The sequence below is a fragment of the Merops nubicus genome, unplaced genomic scaffold (genome assembly GCF_000691845.1).
Source record: "Merops nubicus isolate BGI_N331 unplaced genomic scaffold, ASM69184v1 scaffold3033, whole genome shotgun sequence".
NCBI lineage: Eukaryota > Metazoa > Chordata > Aves > Coraciiformes > Meropidae > Merops > Merops nubicus.
The window spans coordinates 66,644-85,473 of NW_008596736.1; the positions used below are offsets into that span (position 1 = coordinate 66,644).

General features: G+C 42.1%; 1 protein-coding gene across 1 annotated transcript in view; it reads right to left on the reverse strand.

The window, feature by feature from the left end:
- The window catches only part of CREBBP (CREB binding protein), a gene marked incomplete at its 3' end in the record, with an annotated part of 76,083 nt that extends 66,640 nt beyond the window's left edge, over nt 1-9,443 (reverse strand). Inside the window, exons 1-2 of the mRNA XM_008936450.1 lie at nt 8,912-9,443; nt 8,738-8,785 (exon numbers count right to left, since the gene is read on the reverse strand). Coding sequence (XP_008934698.1) covers nt 8,738-8,785; nt 8,912-9,181 — 318 coding nt within the window. The remainder of the gene's footprint in view (nt 1-8,737; nt 8,786-8,911) is intronic.
- Nucleotides 9,444-18,830: the final 9,387 nt, after the last annotated feature.

Here is an 18,830-nt window from a genome sequence, read left to right on the forward strand (position 1 = left end):
TAAATAACATTAAGAGCCAAACATATCTCTTTTGAAACACCACACTGGCTTCAAGAGCTGCCTTGAAACCCCCAGTCTTTCTGCAGAAATGCTCTCCTTGAAGACTCAACAATTCACGTGAAGCTCTCAAGAAAGTTCTCAACAGGATTTTAAACAAAGGTAAGATCTGATGGTTGTCTTTAAACACATTCTTAAAACTGAAAGTGTGAACCAACTAAAGCTGGACACATCAGGATCCCCCTGAAAGCAGCCTGCACACAGTGCTACCCTGAAACTCACTGTAACCCAAGATGCCCAGTACCAGACTATGGAAGCAAACATAGCTCATTCCAAGAGTGAGATCCCATCTTTGACTTGCAGTGTCCCAAAACTTTCCCATCTCCAGGGTACAAATATCCCCCCATCATAAACGTAGTTATTTAGACAGTTGGCCAAAAACCCCCTTATAAAACAAGAATACCATACAGCTGGGACAGCATTATGCTGCAGTCACTCTGAAAACACAAAACCCTTCCATGCCAAAACAGCAGCATCCCTCAGACTGCTAAATAAACGGTTGGACTCGATCTTAAAGGTCTTTTCCAACTTAAATGATTCCCCAAAATCTCTTCACTGCTCTTTTCTGAAAGTCTAATCCATAGACAGGCCGTTTTGGCAGGAATGTTTCTATATTTAACGTGCTGTGTTTTCATTATGATTCATTCTAAAACAAAGGCACTACTGAATCCCTTTTATGGCACAGTCTGATTCTTATGTGCCAAACCTAAAGCAGATTCATACCTAGGCATACCAAAGAATACAACTGTCATTCTGGGGCTTCAGCACCTTCAGAACACACAGGTACTAACATCTCCAGACACTACTTAGAGGTATTTTGTAGCATCAGGCATTCAAAAAATCATCTAAGTCCACCTTCACCTAAACCTCAAGTCTACAAAGTATTTCTGGCCTTAAAATCAAAGCCATTGCTTGCATTACAGACAGTTTAAACACAAACAAGCTTAGTGCCACCTCCCTCCCCAGTCACAGCACTTTCTGGAGGAAATACTCTTTGCTGAAGTGGCAAAGAGGAGGGTGGGGAGGCCATTCAAAGGTGATGGACACTGCAGCACTCAAACTGTCTATTGATGCCACACACAAATGGATCTAGATTTCCAAACAGAAAACAACAGGTACTTCCTCCAAACATCCACAAGAAGAAAGGAAGACACTCTACTATTTTGCCATTCCTTATACTCAGCCCTGCAAAGCAAACTAGGTCGTGTCAGTAAGAATTCAGGATTGATTTTTTTTCCACAAGATGTGGGGGGGAAACTGTGTATTGAAACATCTTTTCTAGTTTCAAAATGAGTATTTAAATAAAGGTGAAAAATAGCCTCTTGTATTGAAATTTCAACCCCCAGCTAAGTGAGGGGGAAGTACAACTCTCAAACATAACGTTGGGGTTTGTCTGATGGTAGAAGGTGTCCCATCTGTACTTCAGCAAAGTGTTTTTCAGTCCTGCAAGCCCCAGAAGGAGAATGGCCTCCTCTCACTGCTTCTCCACTCCTGAGCTGTTTCTTAGGCAGGCTGACACAGTATATCATGCTATAGATCACTTTTCCAAGTTTTCTGCCTTGCTTTTTTTCTAAGGAAACAGAACAACCAGAATTTAGTTTTCAGACCATAATAGCAGCTGCATTGTCACACTGCTGTATGTACTTCAAATTAGAGGATTCCCAATATAATCACACCTCAAGTTTATCTTTTAAGTAAGGAGAAGACTGGAGACCTGCTAAAAGGTCTTGCCATCAGAAATGCTCCTGTGAAATCATATCTATATGCAAGATTGGAGACTATTAAAAAAAATGACTACAACAAAGATGTTTCCCTGACTGAAGTCACCAGGCATTTCGTAACCTCTACACGCCAACATTTCAGTTGGCAGGTTTTCCTCCCTCTCAACATCTGTGAGTCATTTTTCACCTGTGTATTAAAAACCCCAAACTATGAACAGCAGCAGGAAGATATGTGAAAACAGTCTAAAAACAAGAAAGAAGTTTTATTTTTTTAATGAACCTTCTGTAACAACACTGGAAATCTTGCTTTTAATCTGTGTCTTCCAAAAGAACCAGTGGATCCATTAGTTTCACTTCCAAACTGTTCTTCCAGATACAGTACTTAGAAACAACCCCCATTCCAACAACACAAATGGAAGAATTACAAGACAGTAGCCAATATAATTTAGAGCTAGTGACAGAACTCAACACTTGTGTTGCTACCGCAGTAGAAGACAGTGGCACAGCTCTCCTCTGGCAAGACACCATAACCATTCCACTTGTCAGCTGGATGATGAGCCAACACAAGTGAACAGAGACAGGCTTCCAACTGCCCGAGCTGGAAGCAGAAGGGGGGGCAGCCAGGTTGTGGCGTGTCCCAGGCAGGCTGACTGTTCTGGTTCTCACAGCACTGACCCTGCAGCACCAGAGTCGAGCTGCACTGAGACACCTGCTGAAGCAGAACCAGGAGACAGGAGCCAAGTGACTATCATTTCAAAGATCTTCAGCAACATTGCACAACTGCAAATGAGATTTAACTCGTGTGCTAGAAATAGGAAACAACTCCATTTCAGGTGCCAGGAGTAAGAGTTGTGGTAAGGGAGCCTTTTAAGTCACCAAATCTCTTCAACGTATCAGAGTAAACTCATCTGTGGAGCACCACTTTGCATCCTCATGTTTCAAAACAAAACTGTGTTACAGGTAGTTTACTACCAGTCGGTGAGTTTGGCTGTTCTGTGTTTCTATGAATTTACATCCTCCTTCTGTTGCATAATTCTAAAAGCACAGATGTTTCCCCATTGTAAAAATGCTGGTTTGGTGCTAGTTATTCAACAGAGACCTGAGCAACCCTGGTCCAGTCTGTGACATTTTATTGAGAGTGCTCTGAAACTGGGAAGCAGCACTGCTTGGGATTCGATTTGGATCGGCGACTGGTGTTTGCCAGAGGCACGGTCTGCTAGGAGACAGTCAGCTTGGCAGCCTCCTACGGACCACTTAGAGGATGAGAAGCAAATTAACTGCAAGTCATGTTGAAACCATTCAGGCAGATTCAGACAGATTGAGAGTCACCGGAGGAACAAACAGCACCAGCAGTTTGCTAAAACACACAGAGCCCCACCGGAATGAGAACATCTCCAGCTGACTTAATTCACAATCAGGCAGCGTATCTAAATCTGTACTTAGCAATATCAGCCGGGTAATCTCTTCAAATAAATTGCTTGCTTCCTTTTTTTTTCCTCATCACAAATTTTCTTTACTTCAGCTTCCTCAAAACATCCGAGTCAAGCAACATGACCACATACCCAATTTAAGTCTTGTATCAGAATTCTTGGTCGCCAATGTAGTTCATTATCTTATTAAATTTGCTCAAGATTAACATCCAATGTTAAAACACCCCTCAGCAAACAACAGCAGGGAGCAAAACTGTGAATGTGTTTGTCAAAGGCAAGCACACCCAGCCTAGAAACAACAAATAACAGAATCCAGTTCTTTTATAGCTCAACAATTTTTAAAAAAGTTAAAAAATGAGGCAACTGGTTATTCTCTTGGAAGACATAAAAAATGGTTTTACTGTTTTCTGAAGTTCCCTTCTAATAAGAACTCTTCCTCCTCTTTAATTCTGCTACATGTGGTACCAGCTTCCAGTGGGGCTTAAATACATACATACTCAGGTAGGGAAAACTCATCAACTGCACACAGCACTTGGAAATCTGAATCTGAACTCATTCCTACCTGATCATCTCCTGAAATACCACGCCAGAAGATCTGCCAGCCAGATCAGTTTTTCTATCTCTTTCTCCCAGAAAGGCAGGTTCTAGCTTATATCAATACAAACGTTTCCCTTTTGAGTTCTCAAGACATGTAGAATGACATTATTTAAATCCTGAAAAGGCATCTTACAAAAAAGCCAGTAATGCTGTAATCCTTATAACGAGGTATGACTATAAACCACCATTTTCTCCTGATGGCTTTACAGATTCAGACTAAAATCTGACTCAACCATTCACCTTTCAGAAGGCTAACCTTGGAGGAGCTTTACTAGTTCTACAGAGAAAAACACTTTGAAAGGAACCCCCAAGCAAGCTGTAACTCCACTGCAGCTTACAAGCAGTGTCTCCTGCAGATCATCAGCCACACACAACTCCAGGCTTTTTTTTCATTAATTTCTGCTGCTGGATACCAGCATATCCTTATTGGAGCTCTGGAGTTGCTGAAGAAAAAGTGAGTCCTTCTACAGAATCGTGAAAGGAGGTGTGACACCTCGGAAACACAAGGAAAAGAAAACACTCAAGAGTCCTCTCATCTCAATGGGACTTTACTGCTTCTTAAGGGAAAGAACAAAAGCACCAATTAGGTGAATCACTGTCCAAAACTCTTCACAGAGTGCAAAAAGGAAGTTTGAGAGCCCTACAAAATAAACAGGAACCTCCCCAAATCTCTTCCTCATTTTGCACAAGCTTTGATAGCAGTATCAGGACGAGGGGAATGCATCTCAGCAAAGGCCTACGTAGCATCTCATCTACAGAAACACAACTTCAAGCTCCTGTCAGCCCCAGTGAACTAGACAAAAGCTTCATCTCCCCTCATTTGAGAAAGATGAACTCTCACAGCAACAGGGGGGTGTTAGGCAGAGTAGTAAGCTGCAGTGAAGTGCTCAGTTTGATGGAAGCAATAGACCATCTGCTTTAGCTTTGCTGCCGCTTAACATGCTCCACAACCAATCATCTTAAAAAAACAACTCTCATTTGAAAAGATATTTCTAGGTGGTTTGAACACTTTTTCTGGACTTAATGGACTTAGCAAAAAAAAAATACAGTACAATACAAAAGAACAATTTTGCAGCTACTGGAAATTGCTGCGACGAGATGATCTGTTCCTCTACCCTGTCAAGTGATAATTGTTCAAAGAAGAATCCCTCTGCTTTTTTAAGCAGAATTCTTAAAGAACCAGTCAAATGAAAACTCTCCTTGTGGTGTTGTCCAAGAAAACAGGGCCACAATGTCACAGTCACAAGGCAAATCGTTACAGGAGTCCAGTAGTGAACAGAGCAGAGATATGTACAGTAGCATAAAAGAGACCTTTCCTCACAGCTTTCCAGAGGACCCCAGACAAGTCAAAAACTCACAAAGCAGGCACTCTAAATAAATGTGAATATGTAAATTGCACAGTCATGGATGGCCAATGAAGAATTCAAGTCCCTGCTATAGTATGTTGTCATACCTTTAATTCAGAAAACCTTCTCAGGACTACTCCCTATTTCCAAAAATATTGCAGGCTATCAATAACAGGCTACACACTCCCAACAAAACATGGCTGTGACTTTAGTAGCTATTGTTTAACTTGTACTGAAACGTGGCTTCTTTCACAGGACCATAGGAAATTTATGAAAGCCTTTGTTCATGTCTCTATAAATTAAGGCAGTGGCACCTTACAGAGACAACTGCCCATCTCTGCCTGCTGGAAACACATACCTCGATGCCAGCACCTCATGGCCCTCCCCCATGGAGAATCAGTTATTTTACATGGGTTAGGGGCAAGGTTTATTTGCCACCTTTGGCACATGCAAGCACATCCACCGTGAGCTTGAGTTACCACGCTCATTTCTGGTGTACTTTTCATTCTATCAGGAGCTGCCTTAAAGTGGCAAACCCAGCTCAAAACTAACAATATCTGTTTGTGATGCTCCAGATGAAACGAATCCCAGTTATTTCTGAGAGCAGGTGAAGAGATCAGAATCTGGATTTGTGCTTTTTTTTTTTTTAAGTCCTTCTTTTCCTCTTACTAGAAAGAATGTTTATAAAAACATACCACAAGAAAGAAAAACAGGAAAAGCAATGTTCAGTCATGTACTAAAAAAGGATTAGAACAAACCATCAAGGAAGCAAGGTCTTGCCCAACAAAACTGATCCTAAACCATAAAGGGTCACAAGTGCTATATACTGCATGCAAACACATGGAATTGAGAAAAATGGGCTTCTGAGCAACACCTCAATGAGGCTTATCAGTGATGCACATAACTTATTTTAAACATACAAGAAAATCCTGGGTTTAAAAGTTCTTTTGTATCTTTTTTCCTGCATTTGTATCTTACACCTTTCTTTCCCTTAGGATACATTGCTACAGTCACCACCTAGAGAATTTGCTTCCAGCCTTCACACAGTTCTTCAGGCATGATGCCAGCTACATTTTAAGGCATTTAGCCAAATTAGGCACATTCACTATTGGGTATATCAGCTGCCTTACCACTTTTATTGCTGCTCTTCAAGTCTTTTAAGCCGTATACATTAAATGGTAAACATCAGGGAACAGGAGGTGAAAAACCAAACTAACCCACAATCTCCTTCAGCACAAATTTCAGTTTCTAAAGAACAGACAAACTCACTGAAGTGTTTCTTCACTTTTCTTAAAAGCTTTCATCACAACTGGAGCATCAGTAAGTGAAAATGCTAACACACAATCATGGTTGATAATCTTATTAGGACAATAAACCGGAGGGTGGCAAGAGACTGGAAAAGGATGCCAAGTCTTAAATGCCTACTAAGGAAAGGGGCAAAAACTGAGAATGCTTCTGGCTTGTCAGAGGAAAATTCAGGGAGAAAGTAACTTGTTTCAAAATGGAAACAAAATATTTTTTTTCCAAACACTGAGCTCACTTGCTCTGTTACTGAGAGAAATTTAAGATGTAAAGTAAAGCTTTTTTTAAAAAAAAATAATAAAAAACTCCCAACAAACCACACAATGATTTTTAAGGCTTATCTTGTTCAACAAGAGATCGAACCTGGAAAATACCAATTCTTCTATTTTTGTATGTTGGCCAAATTTTAACCATTGTTTTCTCTTAGGTGCTAGCACCTTCACCACTTTAGCACGTGCTCAGTCATTAAATAGTTCTGCTTTCCCAGTGTAAGAGCTTCTGAAAGCAACAATTTTTCTCTCATCTTTTGGAAATGCATCACCAGTGCAGAGCACTTCACATGAGGACAAACGAATGATTTATGCAACAGGGACACTTCCTCTCTTCTCCAACACATTCCTTGCTCAAATTAACTTTTACTTTACTTCCTGAACATACGCTGACTGAGATTAAAGTCCAGGGCTCCTTCCTGAGCTGGTAAAACTCACTTGCAGCTGGCATCAGGCTAAGAGTGATATCCCTGAGAAACGGAATTTGCCTGAGTGCTGGTCCATTCCTTACCAGGCTGGGTTTGTTTAAAGTAAACAGAGACACCACAGAACCTCCCCCAGAAGGTCCATACAGAATCCATCAGGTGAAGAACAAGGCAAGTCCCTCTGTTTTGGGGTAGTTCTACTTCAGTTAGTTCACACAAAAAATCAGAAGTCTCAGCACGTAACTGCATAGTCACTAGGAAAAATCCAGTCCCAAGAACTTAGATATCTCTAAGTTTATAAAAATAAGCCAGATAATTAGAATTTGTCACTTCCCACTAGTTTCAAAGAAAAACAAACGAAAGATAAGCTGGTTTTCTTTCTGTGCAGACCAATCTGTTCTACACAACAAATCTGGCTGCTGCAGAGGCTGGAGGCAGCTATATCCACTTTCATGTGCTATGACCTTCACTCAGACCACAAGAATCTCTTCCTTAAGCAAAGGGATTCCCTCCACTACACAGACTGCTTTTTATGTTCTTTTATTTTAAGAAACTAAAATCGACTATACAGTGCTCTGCAATGATGTCACCATTTCTTCAGAGAACACAACAGACACTTATGTCAGGCAATGCAGTTTTTCCCACAACTTCTACCACATCAATGAATTAACACTTCTGTGTTTCTAAACTGCAGTGATAATGGCTAGTAATGTGTGAATAGATAAAATGTCAGAGATTAAAAAACCTAGCTTTTGCTGCATATCAGAACGTGGTGGGTTTGCCATTAACATTTCAGGAAGGGGCTGTACCAAAGCAATGCAGACAAGAGATGCAGCACACTGCTGTCCAGCTGACAGACAGGAGGAGCAGCCACCAAAACCCTTCTCTAAGCTCACACCTAGAAAATGAAGAACTAAAAAGCAATGACTGTATCAAGCAGGGACAAGAGCAGCACCCCAGGACAGAGGCAGATACTTCCAGGTGTATATACCCCCTGCCCTGATCTCCAACAGCCACTGAATTAAGACTCCCTGCCCAGACACTGCTCTTCCCTTTCACACAGTTTGCATTAGCGTGGCAATCCATGCCAAATTTGATGTTTTCAGATCAGTTCCTCTCTATCTGAGTAACGTTCACTGCACAGCTGTTGACAGTGGTCCATGACAAGAGGGCCAACTGCTACACCTCTCCCTTCAATCTACAAGTATTTCTCTAATGGTTTTCACATCACTTTAGAAGATATTATTGTCTGACAGCTAAATTGAGATCCTGCACCAAAGTCATCAATCGCTTCCTTTCTGCAGGTTTACACCACCCTTTTCTAATTCACTTTTCTAAGGCACCATCCAACTTTTAACTTCAAAGATGTGTTTTTCAACAAGTGCTTTCATTTCTGATTACATGAGAAACACTGTTTCCATTATCTTGCTTTCATTATACCACTGGTGATTGAAACAGGTAACTACAGGCTCGAGAAAGTACATTCTTTAGTTTGCTTCCACAGAACAATCTACTATATTTTCTAAACACCTGTATGGAGGAAAAAACCCAAGTGCAGTAAATAGAATTTATTGAATTATATATACATACTTTCATTGCTCCTGTCTGTGCTGTGTTGAGTCCGGTGTGACCAGCCATCTGTGGAGATACTTGGGTTAAAGTCTCTGCCAGCACACTGCCTGCATTCCCCTGCATGGCAGGGGCAGAATATTGAATTCCTGCTCCCCTTCCTCTTCAAGCTGCCCCAAGAGATCCATTCATTACCTGCCCTTGTCCTTGCTGAGGCTGATTCATTAAATTGTGACCAGAATTACTGTTCAGAAGGCTCTGGTGTGTCTGATTGAAATTAGTATTCATACATATCCCAGGTCCAGTCTGTGATGTTGCGGGGCTGCTCGTCACCATGCCCACTTGTTTTTGTGCTTGGGAGTTGAGAGTTTGTGAGGCAGGCGTGGTGGGTCCAGAGGTGCTGGCTGCTTGCTTTGCCAGGCCTGACGCAGAAGAGTCTCCCTGGTTTAAAGGGCTCTTACCCATAGCACCCAGATTACCGATGTTCGCACTGTTGGGCTGCCCTTGGACTTGGCTACCAACTCCCTGCTGGACAGGGCTATTTGAGTTCACATTTCCAATTCCTGGGTTTAAGGAAGAGCCACTGCCTCCCCGGAGAAGTTCGGAAAGTTGTTTGTGTTTGGAAGCTGCATCTGGAACAAGGTTCCCACTGCTGTTTAAAAGGCCCAACTCGCCATTGGGGATCAGCTCATCAGGAAGATCATTTTCCAAGTCAAACAAAGATCCAAAATCTACAAGTTAAAACAGAAACAAAGGTGAGAAAAGCATGACAAACACGTAACTAAAATATTCATCTACACTAGTCTTAAACAATGACATGACACAAACTCCAGAGCCTATCAGAGAGCACAGTCCCTGTACAGACGGTGCACACACGACCACACAGGGGAGAGCACTGGCTGATAAGTATTTTTTCTGCAAAGCTTTCACAAAACATTGTACCAAGCTTAAACTAAGGTGGCGTGAATTGGATGATCTAACTCCTCAATGTCTCTTCTTTTGGCTACAAGAAGGCGGCAGAAATATCAAGAGATTTTTCTTCCTATTGATTTACTCTCCCAAAAGAGCGATTACATCACCTCCTCTGACCTCCCGTGTAATTCCAAGCCACTGCATTTCACCCAGCAATCCTACCTCAGCCTTGTAATTTATGTTTGCACACAGCCAAAGAACCTCTTCCAGCTAGGCTTCAAAGCTTGATCAAAAGGCAACAACTCTTTCTTGGGGAGTTTGATCCCAGTCTCACACACAAACACGCTCAGTATCAGTCTCTAGTCACTGATTCGTGTCGTGATCCACCACCCCAGAAGATCCCAAAAGGCATTTTCTCCTCACAATGCCTCTTGCATCAAGTCATTTTGTGATCCCTGAACGGCTCGAGTAATTCAAATTGCTCTCTAAGTGCCCAGCCCTCATTTATCATGCCCAATATTGACAGAGGTAATCTACACACCCTCCAGACGAGCAAAATAAATCAATCAAATCTTCATTAAGCCACTTGAAGGAAGTGCTCTGCCTGGCTGGAACATCCAGACTGACAAAAAGTGGTGGAGTTTGTTTTGGTTGGGTTTGTTTGTTTTTTTGTTTTGTTTTGTTTTTTTTTAAAAGGAGCAACTCAGGTTGCACTGAAATATTTTATTGCACAACATAAGCAGTATCTGCATAAATGCTATTTTGGCACATAGCTAAAAATAGAAAGTTATTAGACTGTAGATAGGTACCTTCATGCAAAAACAAAAGTTGTATATTTGAAGACCTAAGGACCAGTGCATAGAGCAATATTATTAAACACACAAGCAGACTAAGTCTCAGTTCATCAGAGTATCTGTTCAACCATGCAGCACTTGTTCAAGAAGTCTTCCAGTCCCAGGATGTGAACTAAACCAACCACTTTTTACTGTAACATAACAGAGATGTGTCAAAACTTTGTTTTGTCCCTCCCAAAGCTAGAAAAAAACACTAGTCCCTCAGTGAGCAACAGACATTTCCAGGTTAGAGCAAACAAAAACTCTTTTCTGAAGAAGGACATCCCAAAAGCTTATTTTAAAGTTTAATTCACTTTTTAACTACAAAAGGTTGGTGCTAGACTTAGGCTGCAAAATTACCATAAGATCATTCAGCAGGTGACAGCCTGGACCATACAAAATGCCTTGAAAAGAAACACCAAACACGATGTAACCTGTATCACAAAGCCATCACCAAGACATCTTGGCACATTTAAATACAATGCATTTCATCAGCGTGTGAATTTCAGTTCAACTCAACTGAAGAAAAATGAATCAAAATTTTCAGACCTGTTGCAGTGACCACGCCAATGATCACAGTACACACACACACACACACACAAATAGTTCAATCCTGCCTGCTCAGAGCTGCTCACAGCAGCACATCCTTCAGGGGCCTACATCTTGCTACCATTACTGAAGTCACCAAGCTCCTTCCAGGCTTGCAGGATGCTGGCTGCGACAAACACCACCACAGCTCAGGAACACCTCTCCCATTCCCATTCAAGCAGGGACATAACACACTCACGTTTTCTTCAGCTAGGTTCATTGAAGTATTTTTCATTTCTCTCTTGCTGCCTTTTTGGTTTGTCTTGTACAGAAATGCCTGATGGACCTTCAACTACATCCCTTCCAGCAATCGCTTCATCGCTGCTCCTCCTTCCCACACAACCACTTGACCCTCATGATGCTGCAGTTTTGTCTCCACCTTCCTTCTCCTAAGACTGCACTATTTTTACCCTCCCAACCATCTCTGACCCCACTTTGAAAACCCCATTGCCTGTCTTCACCTTTGTTAAGCTGCTCTCATCATCCCAGCTCGCTGGGAAGTTCACAGTTTACAGCACTTGTTCAGTCAACTTTCTTAAATCCCATGGAACAGTGTCTTCCCAAGCTTCTGCACCAAAACTGTTCACACTTCAGGACAAAAGATGCACGTGTGTGCAGGCAGGGCCAGGGGCAGAGGAGAGGTCATAAAATGTGGAGGGGGAAGATGTCACTGTGGCTTAAAAAAAAGAGTAGTTTTTTTTCTCCAGTTGTATTTCAAAATGGGATGTAGGAGTATAAGTGCTCAATTATTCTTTTCTTTGGCCTCCTGGACACTTCAATAGTCTTACCAGAGCCAAGGACTGTAAATGTTCCTGCAGTTTACAGAAAGAGTGAAGAAAACATTTGGGAATAGTGCCTCTTAAAACCTAAAATAATGTACCCCTCTCAAGCTCCTGTAAGAAGGCTATACATTAAGGTAAGGTGTGGAAAGTTTACAGCTCTGCCAGCTGGAAAACAAAAAGCAGGTAAACAGCTTAGCACAGTGGTTGTGTTAAAATTCAGAGTATTCAGATGTTCAGGCAATAATTAATCTTCCCAGTTTTTATTTTAATCAGTCGTGTACGTTAAAAACGTCAACACAAGGCCCATTTTACAACAGTTATAAAACACAACAGAAAACAGAAGTCTACTTGAGCATGTCTGCAGCAAATCCATAAAGATAAGAGATTGTCTTGGCAGTTATAGAAGAAATATATTTGTACACATATAAAATTCTGCCATATTAAGAATGCAGCCCACTTTTACCAGTAGCAAGATGAAAAGGAACCTCAGTCCCCTCATCCTCATGAGAAGAACAAAACTGACCCCATTCTCAGTGCTTCAACTATTTCTCAAAGTCAACAGCAGCTACCAACAACCTAAAAAGACTGAGAGATGCCTTCACTGTTGCATCCAGTTATCCAAAGGAATGCTCAAAAACCCCATACGCTGAGGAGTTCCACTCTGATGAACTCTGTAACTGCTCCATCTCCCAAACCTGCCATATCCAGCATTCAACAGAATGGAAAAAGAGGTCTGAGCTTAAATGTCACAGTTTCTGCCTGCCTGGACAGCACTTTCAGCACCTAGAATAAAAAAAAAGATGTTCTGTTTCCTTCCAAGCCTCCTCAGAATTAAAAAAAACCACAAACTGTGCTGCATTCTCAAGGCAGAACATTGTCATCTGTACAGCTATGTGCAACTGTTATCAGGAGACTTTCTTAATATACATATTCCATCAATTAACTCTTTCCAATGTCACTGCGGTTCTTCCCTTTAGCTCAGCCTAGAGAGGTGACAAACATTCCAAGGAATTTCTTTACTTGATGTATTATCTCAAACCTATCACCTAGCAAACAAGAGAACTATCAAGTTGTTTAATTTTTTCCAGCACTACCTCCACTCCAGAGGTGGCTGGGAGCCTTCCTGTCACGACCTGACTGCCCATCCGTGGAGCAGACTGAAGTCACACTGCAGTCCCAGCACACAAGCAGTATTTTCACCCTGCCTTTCTTCCATGCCAACATAGCTGTTACATTTCAGTGAGCCCAATTTTGTTTTGTAAGGCTTCTTTCAGTGATGCCAGACCCCAGCAGACAAAGCCTCAACAGTTCAGAGCTCCAGCCATTCCCTAAAATCCAATGTCAGGTAACTCCACTCAATAGCCATACTGTTTGGTGCTGTCAGCAATTACCACATCCATCTCAACCTCCTTTCCAGGTTTGAGGATTCTGTAATTTATTGTTTTAGAGCAATTAAACAACACATTCATAAGAAAAAAAAAATAAAGAGATTTCAAAAATAAAGAGATTTCCAGGAAGGAAAATTCACATTAACATCTTAGTCCAGGCAGACTCGCAGAGAGATTGCAGAGTGACATGCATCTGAGTTGACTTTCAGAAGAGCATCACTCTTTCAGAACATGTTTAACCACCAGGTTGAGAAGGAACAGTGATGAGGGACCCAGCTGGGCCAAGGAGACCTCAGCAGCTGGGTGCAGGGAGAAATGAGAGTCCAGCAGCAGGCAACTGGAGGAGCCCCAGCAAGTTGAGGCTTGCATAATAAGAGATCTGGATATTTAACTAAATTTCTTTCTGCCTGATCTTTTGAATTACTTGCACTTGGGATGAGAAAGAAATACCATCTAGTGTGCTCATTCCTAAGTCAGCAGACTGGTCAAAATTCGAATAGATCAATATGCAGAAATGAGCCTGATCTTCAGGCATCCTAGATACTTGCCTTTGGGAAACTCACTGGAGTATTCCTCACAGTGCTCTCTTGCCTACAGACTCTGTCTGGAAGGGACACGAGGTCTGCAGCCCAGACAACCCCTACAGTCTGTAGCTGCACAGTCTCTTCTCTAGCCCTTCACTAAGTTCACTCCAGCTCCTCCCTGATGTTCCCAGTGATGGAAGGCAGGCTGGCCTGGGGCTGCCTGCATTGTTCTTTTAGACTTTCCTGAAAATGGGTGTAATGCTTGCCTTCTCTTGCTTTCCTGCAGCTGTGATTTTAGGGGTAGGGGGATTGAGGAGGAGATATTTGTTTGAAGGAGGCTTCCTCTGCAACTTGACTTCTGGCAAATCATGATTCTTCATAAAATGAATATCATTCAGGGTACAGATGTGCAACTCAGCAGCAACACAGTTCTTAAAATCAATTACATTAGATCTATTTTGTGTATCCCAACAACCAAAAGGGAAGTGATCAGCTTAGAATCTAGTTAATCTTAACTTAAAGTAGCTTCAAGCTCCTGAAATCTCCCCCAATCCATTTTTGTAAGACTTCAGCAAGTAAGTGACTTTTCAAAACTGAAGCTCATTACACAGAGCAAACAAGTCAAGAAGCTAATCAAAAAGAATCAGTTCTCTTCCAGTCTCTGCTGGAATACTCCCAGTATTACTGACACAGGCTTAAAAAGGTTCCCAACACCAGCCACACGTGCCAGGATGGGGAAAATGCAACTACCTGTATCCCCTATACTAACATGTGTGGTATGTCTTTATCAGATACTTGTCAAAGTGCTCTGCCCCCAGCCTCTTTCTCACCTTGCTGAAAAGAGAAGGCTATAAACTGAGATCCTTCCTTGATTACACTGAGTTTCATTCCCAGCTTCTCTTTCCACTTGCACATTGTCTATCTCAGTGTCATGACCTCAAGCTTCTCTCTCCTGTACCTACCCAAACTGTCTCGGGCATCTCACTTCTGCTGTGCTCATACAGAAAATACAACCTGTGTTGAAAGTCCAGACAAACCTAAGGTACCAGCTCCTTTCAGGAACAGCCCCTGTTTGCTGATCTACACTTCCATTAAAATAAAATCTTTTGAAAAATAAAAGCCACAGATTACTTGAATGTTCCACTGTTAAAACCCAAGCAGTGTATAAGGGTGCATTAAATTAACCTGGTACCGAAGTTAATCCACAAAACAAAAACATACATTCAGATAAGAAACTATTCTCTCATCTCTTTCCAGATGCCAGAGCAGAATAAAACCAAAATAACCCCCCAAAACATGTGGCAGAAGCAGAACAAGAAGAATGCTCGCTCTGGTGCCTTCCTGGAAGCACTCGATGGCAAACAAGGGATTGCCTTTGCTCTCCTCCAGTCCTGCAGAGCCTCTCCAGAATGACTCCTCTGAACTGCTTCCTGAGGTGTCTGCACTATTTTGACACTACTGCTGCGTCTGCTCTTGCAAATACCTTTAAATCCTAGCTGGCAGAATCAACAACACAGACACAGCTACTGTCACACTGCACATGGCAACCAGGCTACCCACCCTTACTGACCAAAGGCCTTTAGTAATTCTCTTTGCCATAAGAGCAGGAATCTGGGCAGAAGGAGGAGACAAGCCACCTGCCTAGGGACTGGGAGAGCACCGCTGACATCAGCTTCTCATTCACAACAACCCCCTGATGAAGATTAAATATTTTAGGGTTCTTGGAGCACATTAACAGAAGCGAGACCTCCTTCTCATCCTATCACAAACACATTTATTTTCTGTTGCCCTGTTTTAACAGATGACTAAACATTTTAGTTCAGGATGACCCTTTAAAGAGGAATCAGCAGAGAATCCAGTAATTAATAGCAGGCACTTGCTTAGGGCAGCACCAAGTGCACAGTCTGTACCAAAACAAGAGTGTTGAGAGTGTTGGCATCCAGTGTCTTCAGTTAGCTCCCACAACAGACAGACCCACCACGGCACGTTACAGCTCACCCTCACTGCACCCCTGGGAAAAAACAAAAATCAGCAGATAACGCACGGAGACAAAATCTCGCCAAACAAATTTTAGCTCTGCTGCTCCCTGGCCACAGGCTTCTTATGGAACACACGAGTCACACAAAGTGGTTCAGATTTTAAGTTGTTCAGTCCTCTGCCCTCCCCACGATGACTGACAGCCTTGGTGGGGAGAGCTCCATGCTCAGCCTCTCCTCCTGGCCCAGGCTGCTCCCAACGCTCCCTTCAGCTACGCATGTCTTCCTCTGGCAGTTCCCACCTTTAGGCACCTTCTGTAACAGAAGCATAGAACAAGCCTACTCTGCAAAGACTAAAATAGCAATGATTAATACGTACTTGAAGTAATATAATAAAACCCCAAAAAAAGGTATTACACAAATTACTAGGAAACAGGCAAGTTTTGTGTCTCCATTATGACGTATAACTGCAAAAAGCACGTTCCCATTCTCTACATTTTACTGCCACTTTTTCCTCCCTGTTTCTGACACCAAATTGTAAGTTTGGGTTGTTTGCCTGGCAACTCAAGTTCAGCTGTGCAAGAATATAGAGCACAAAATAAACCAAACGTGCAGAAACAGCAGCAGCAGATGCATTTAAAACTAACAATTTTTCTATATTTCACTCTAAAAAAGCTTCCAACTGTAACTGGCTGAATATAAAAACACCTGATGCCTCCACAAGTGGATTTTACTTTAAAGCATTGATTTCAGTGAGATGAGGCTATTCTGAATCGCCCTCATTAATACTTTCCTTAAAGGAGGTTATGAACCTTAGGAAAGAACTTCCCCACCACTACAAGGCAGATTTACATTCAGTACTTACTGAATTCAAACCTCTTGGTAATTTCCACGTTTCTTTTGCTCCATGAGATGAAACTATACAGGAGATGACACAGAAGCTATATCATCAACAACACCCACTAGAACAGGTAGGAAAGCACCAGTAAAGCTGGGCAGAGTGAGAGCGAAGCTCGTGTTTTTCAGGTGGGACACACCCCAGACAGGGGCTGGAATCTACCATCCCATTTTCCTCCTCGCTGTGCAGCAGAAGGTATCTGGCTTTGACGCCTGGCTTAGAGCTGTCCCACAGCAGCAACGAAGTCACATCTCCCCAAGAGACTGGGAGGCACCTCACCAAAAAAGCGACTCGTTTTGACAACACTGGCTTCCTGAGGAAGTTCCCACAGCGCTGAAGCCCACCCTCAGAGAAGCAGATTACCTAACAGCCTCATTATCAAGAACAATATATACACACACACAACGTTACTGCAAACAAAAGATGCTGTATTCATCCCACCTTCCAAATAAGATCCTTATTTCTCAGTGGTGGTGAGTAAGAGGAAAGGCAAGATTAAGGGAAGCTTTTGATATGTTGAGATTTAGATTCTGAGTTACGATTGCCAATGACCAGTGATAACACAAGTTTCCCTTTTCTCTTGATTCATGCTAAAATTCTGCACAATACTTGCTAGTATTTGTAGAGACATCTCTATTGAGGATCGTTTTTCAAATAACAAGATTTAGGTCCTCTCTGCATCTTAGACATCTGAGAAGACAGATGGAAAACATAACATATGTTAAAAGGAAGATTTACAAAGCAAAAATTCTTGAAAGTGTAAACCAAATTAGGGTGGAAGTGTCAAATTTCTAAGCTATCCCACATGTTTTTGCACCGTATAAGAACAAACACCAGAATTTTTCAAATCCTGTTTTTTTAACTACCAATTCCACGTTAACCTGCAGTATTTTGCTAACAGAGTGATATTTTTGCTTATGTTCTTTGCTATTAGCAGATAACAGAGAGGAAATTCTCTAATAAAAATAAACACCAAGAATAGGTGGATTTTTGTTTTTTAATGTGAAGTTGCAGGTGTAATAGCAAAGCACAGCACATCGCTGTAGAAATAATGGCACTGGACTATGACTCCAAGGAACATTCAGCCAGAACAGAAAGAGAATAATCCATAACAGAAAACTGGGAATCATTCCATAAGCTATCAAGAGATCTCTGGGGTACAAAAACAACTGACCCCCCCGAGCACAGCCTTTATTCCTGCCTGCTGCTGGCAGGGCTTCTCCAGGAGCTCTGTGCTGCAGCACAAGACAGCATTTACCCAGTTAATTTGAAGTTATGGGGTGGGATGGGGAGGAATCAATTTGATAAACTCCCAAGTACATATGCAATTATCACTCCAAGTATGGATTTCACAAAAGGAATGGGCACAGTTGCAGGACTGTGGACTGTCACAGAAAATAAGGCTGGCAGATCATCTGCTCAACTTTTCATCTCATACAGACCTTAAGTGTCAAACTCCTCGGGAAAATCTATAAAACTCCAAAACAACAGGGAAGTCCCCAATAACCTGTTACCAGCAACGCTTCAGGAACTGGTAACAGTTAGCTGTGCTGGACTCTCCATAAATGAGCCAATTTCTAGCTTCACAAATCTCCTGTCCCAGATTACAGCTGCGGGTGTAAATTATGCAGGTCAGTCAAGGTGCAAAAAAAAACTACTCAGCTTGTATCAAACTCAGAGTAAACATTTTTCGCTTGGCTTCACCATCACCCATCCACCACCCCCACCATTACATGTGTATGGTAAGTCTTAAGAAACAATATAGCCACGAAATATCACACCCCGTTTTTTCCCACCCCAGCTAGTTACAGTGCCAGTACCACAAAACAAAGGACACTCCCATGAAACAATTAGTTACACTCCTTCACCTACATCTTTTCAAAAGCAACATTTTTTCCCCCTCAACTTTCTGCTTATAAATCCAAGGCTGTTCAGTGAGTGGAAATCACCCTTTTTCTTATTCCAGGGAGAGACAGAGAAAGCACACGTATAAAAACAACTCTCGCTGTCACAGCACACAAGTGACACCCGAGTTTTGCATGTAACAAGAGCAGAGTGATTAAACAGGATTCCGTGAGACTTTTCCACTATGCAGGAACAAACCCTTCTAAAACACACACACACACACTTCCACGCACACTGCCAAAATCTGGTCTCAGATCCCCAAGAGCAGTCCACCTGAAGCCTCAGCTAACTCTGTGAACACAAGCTTC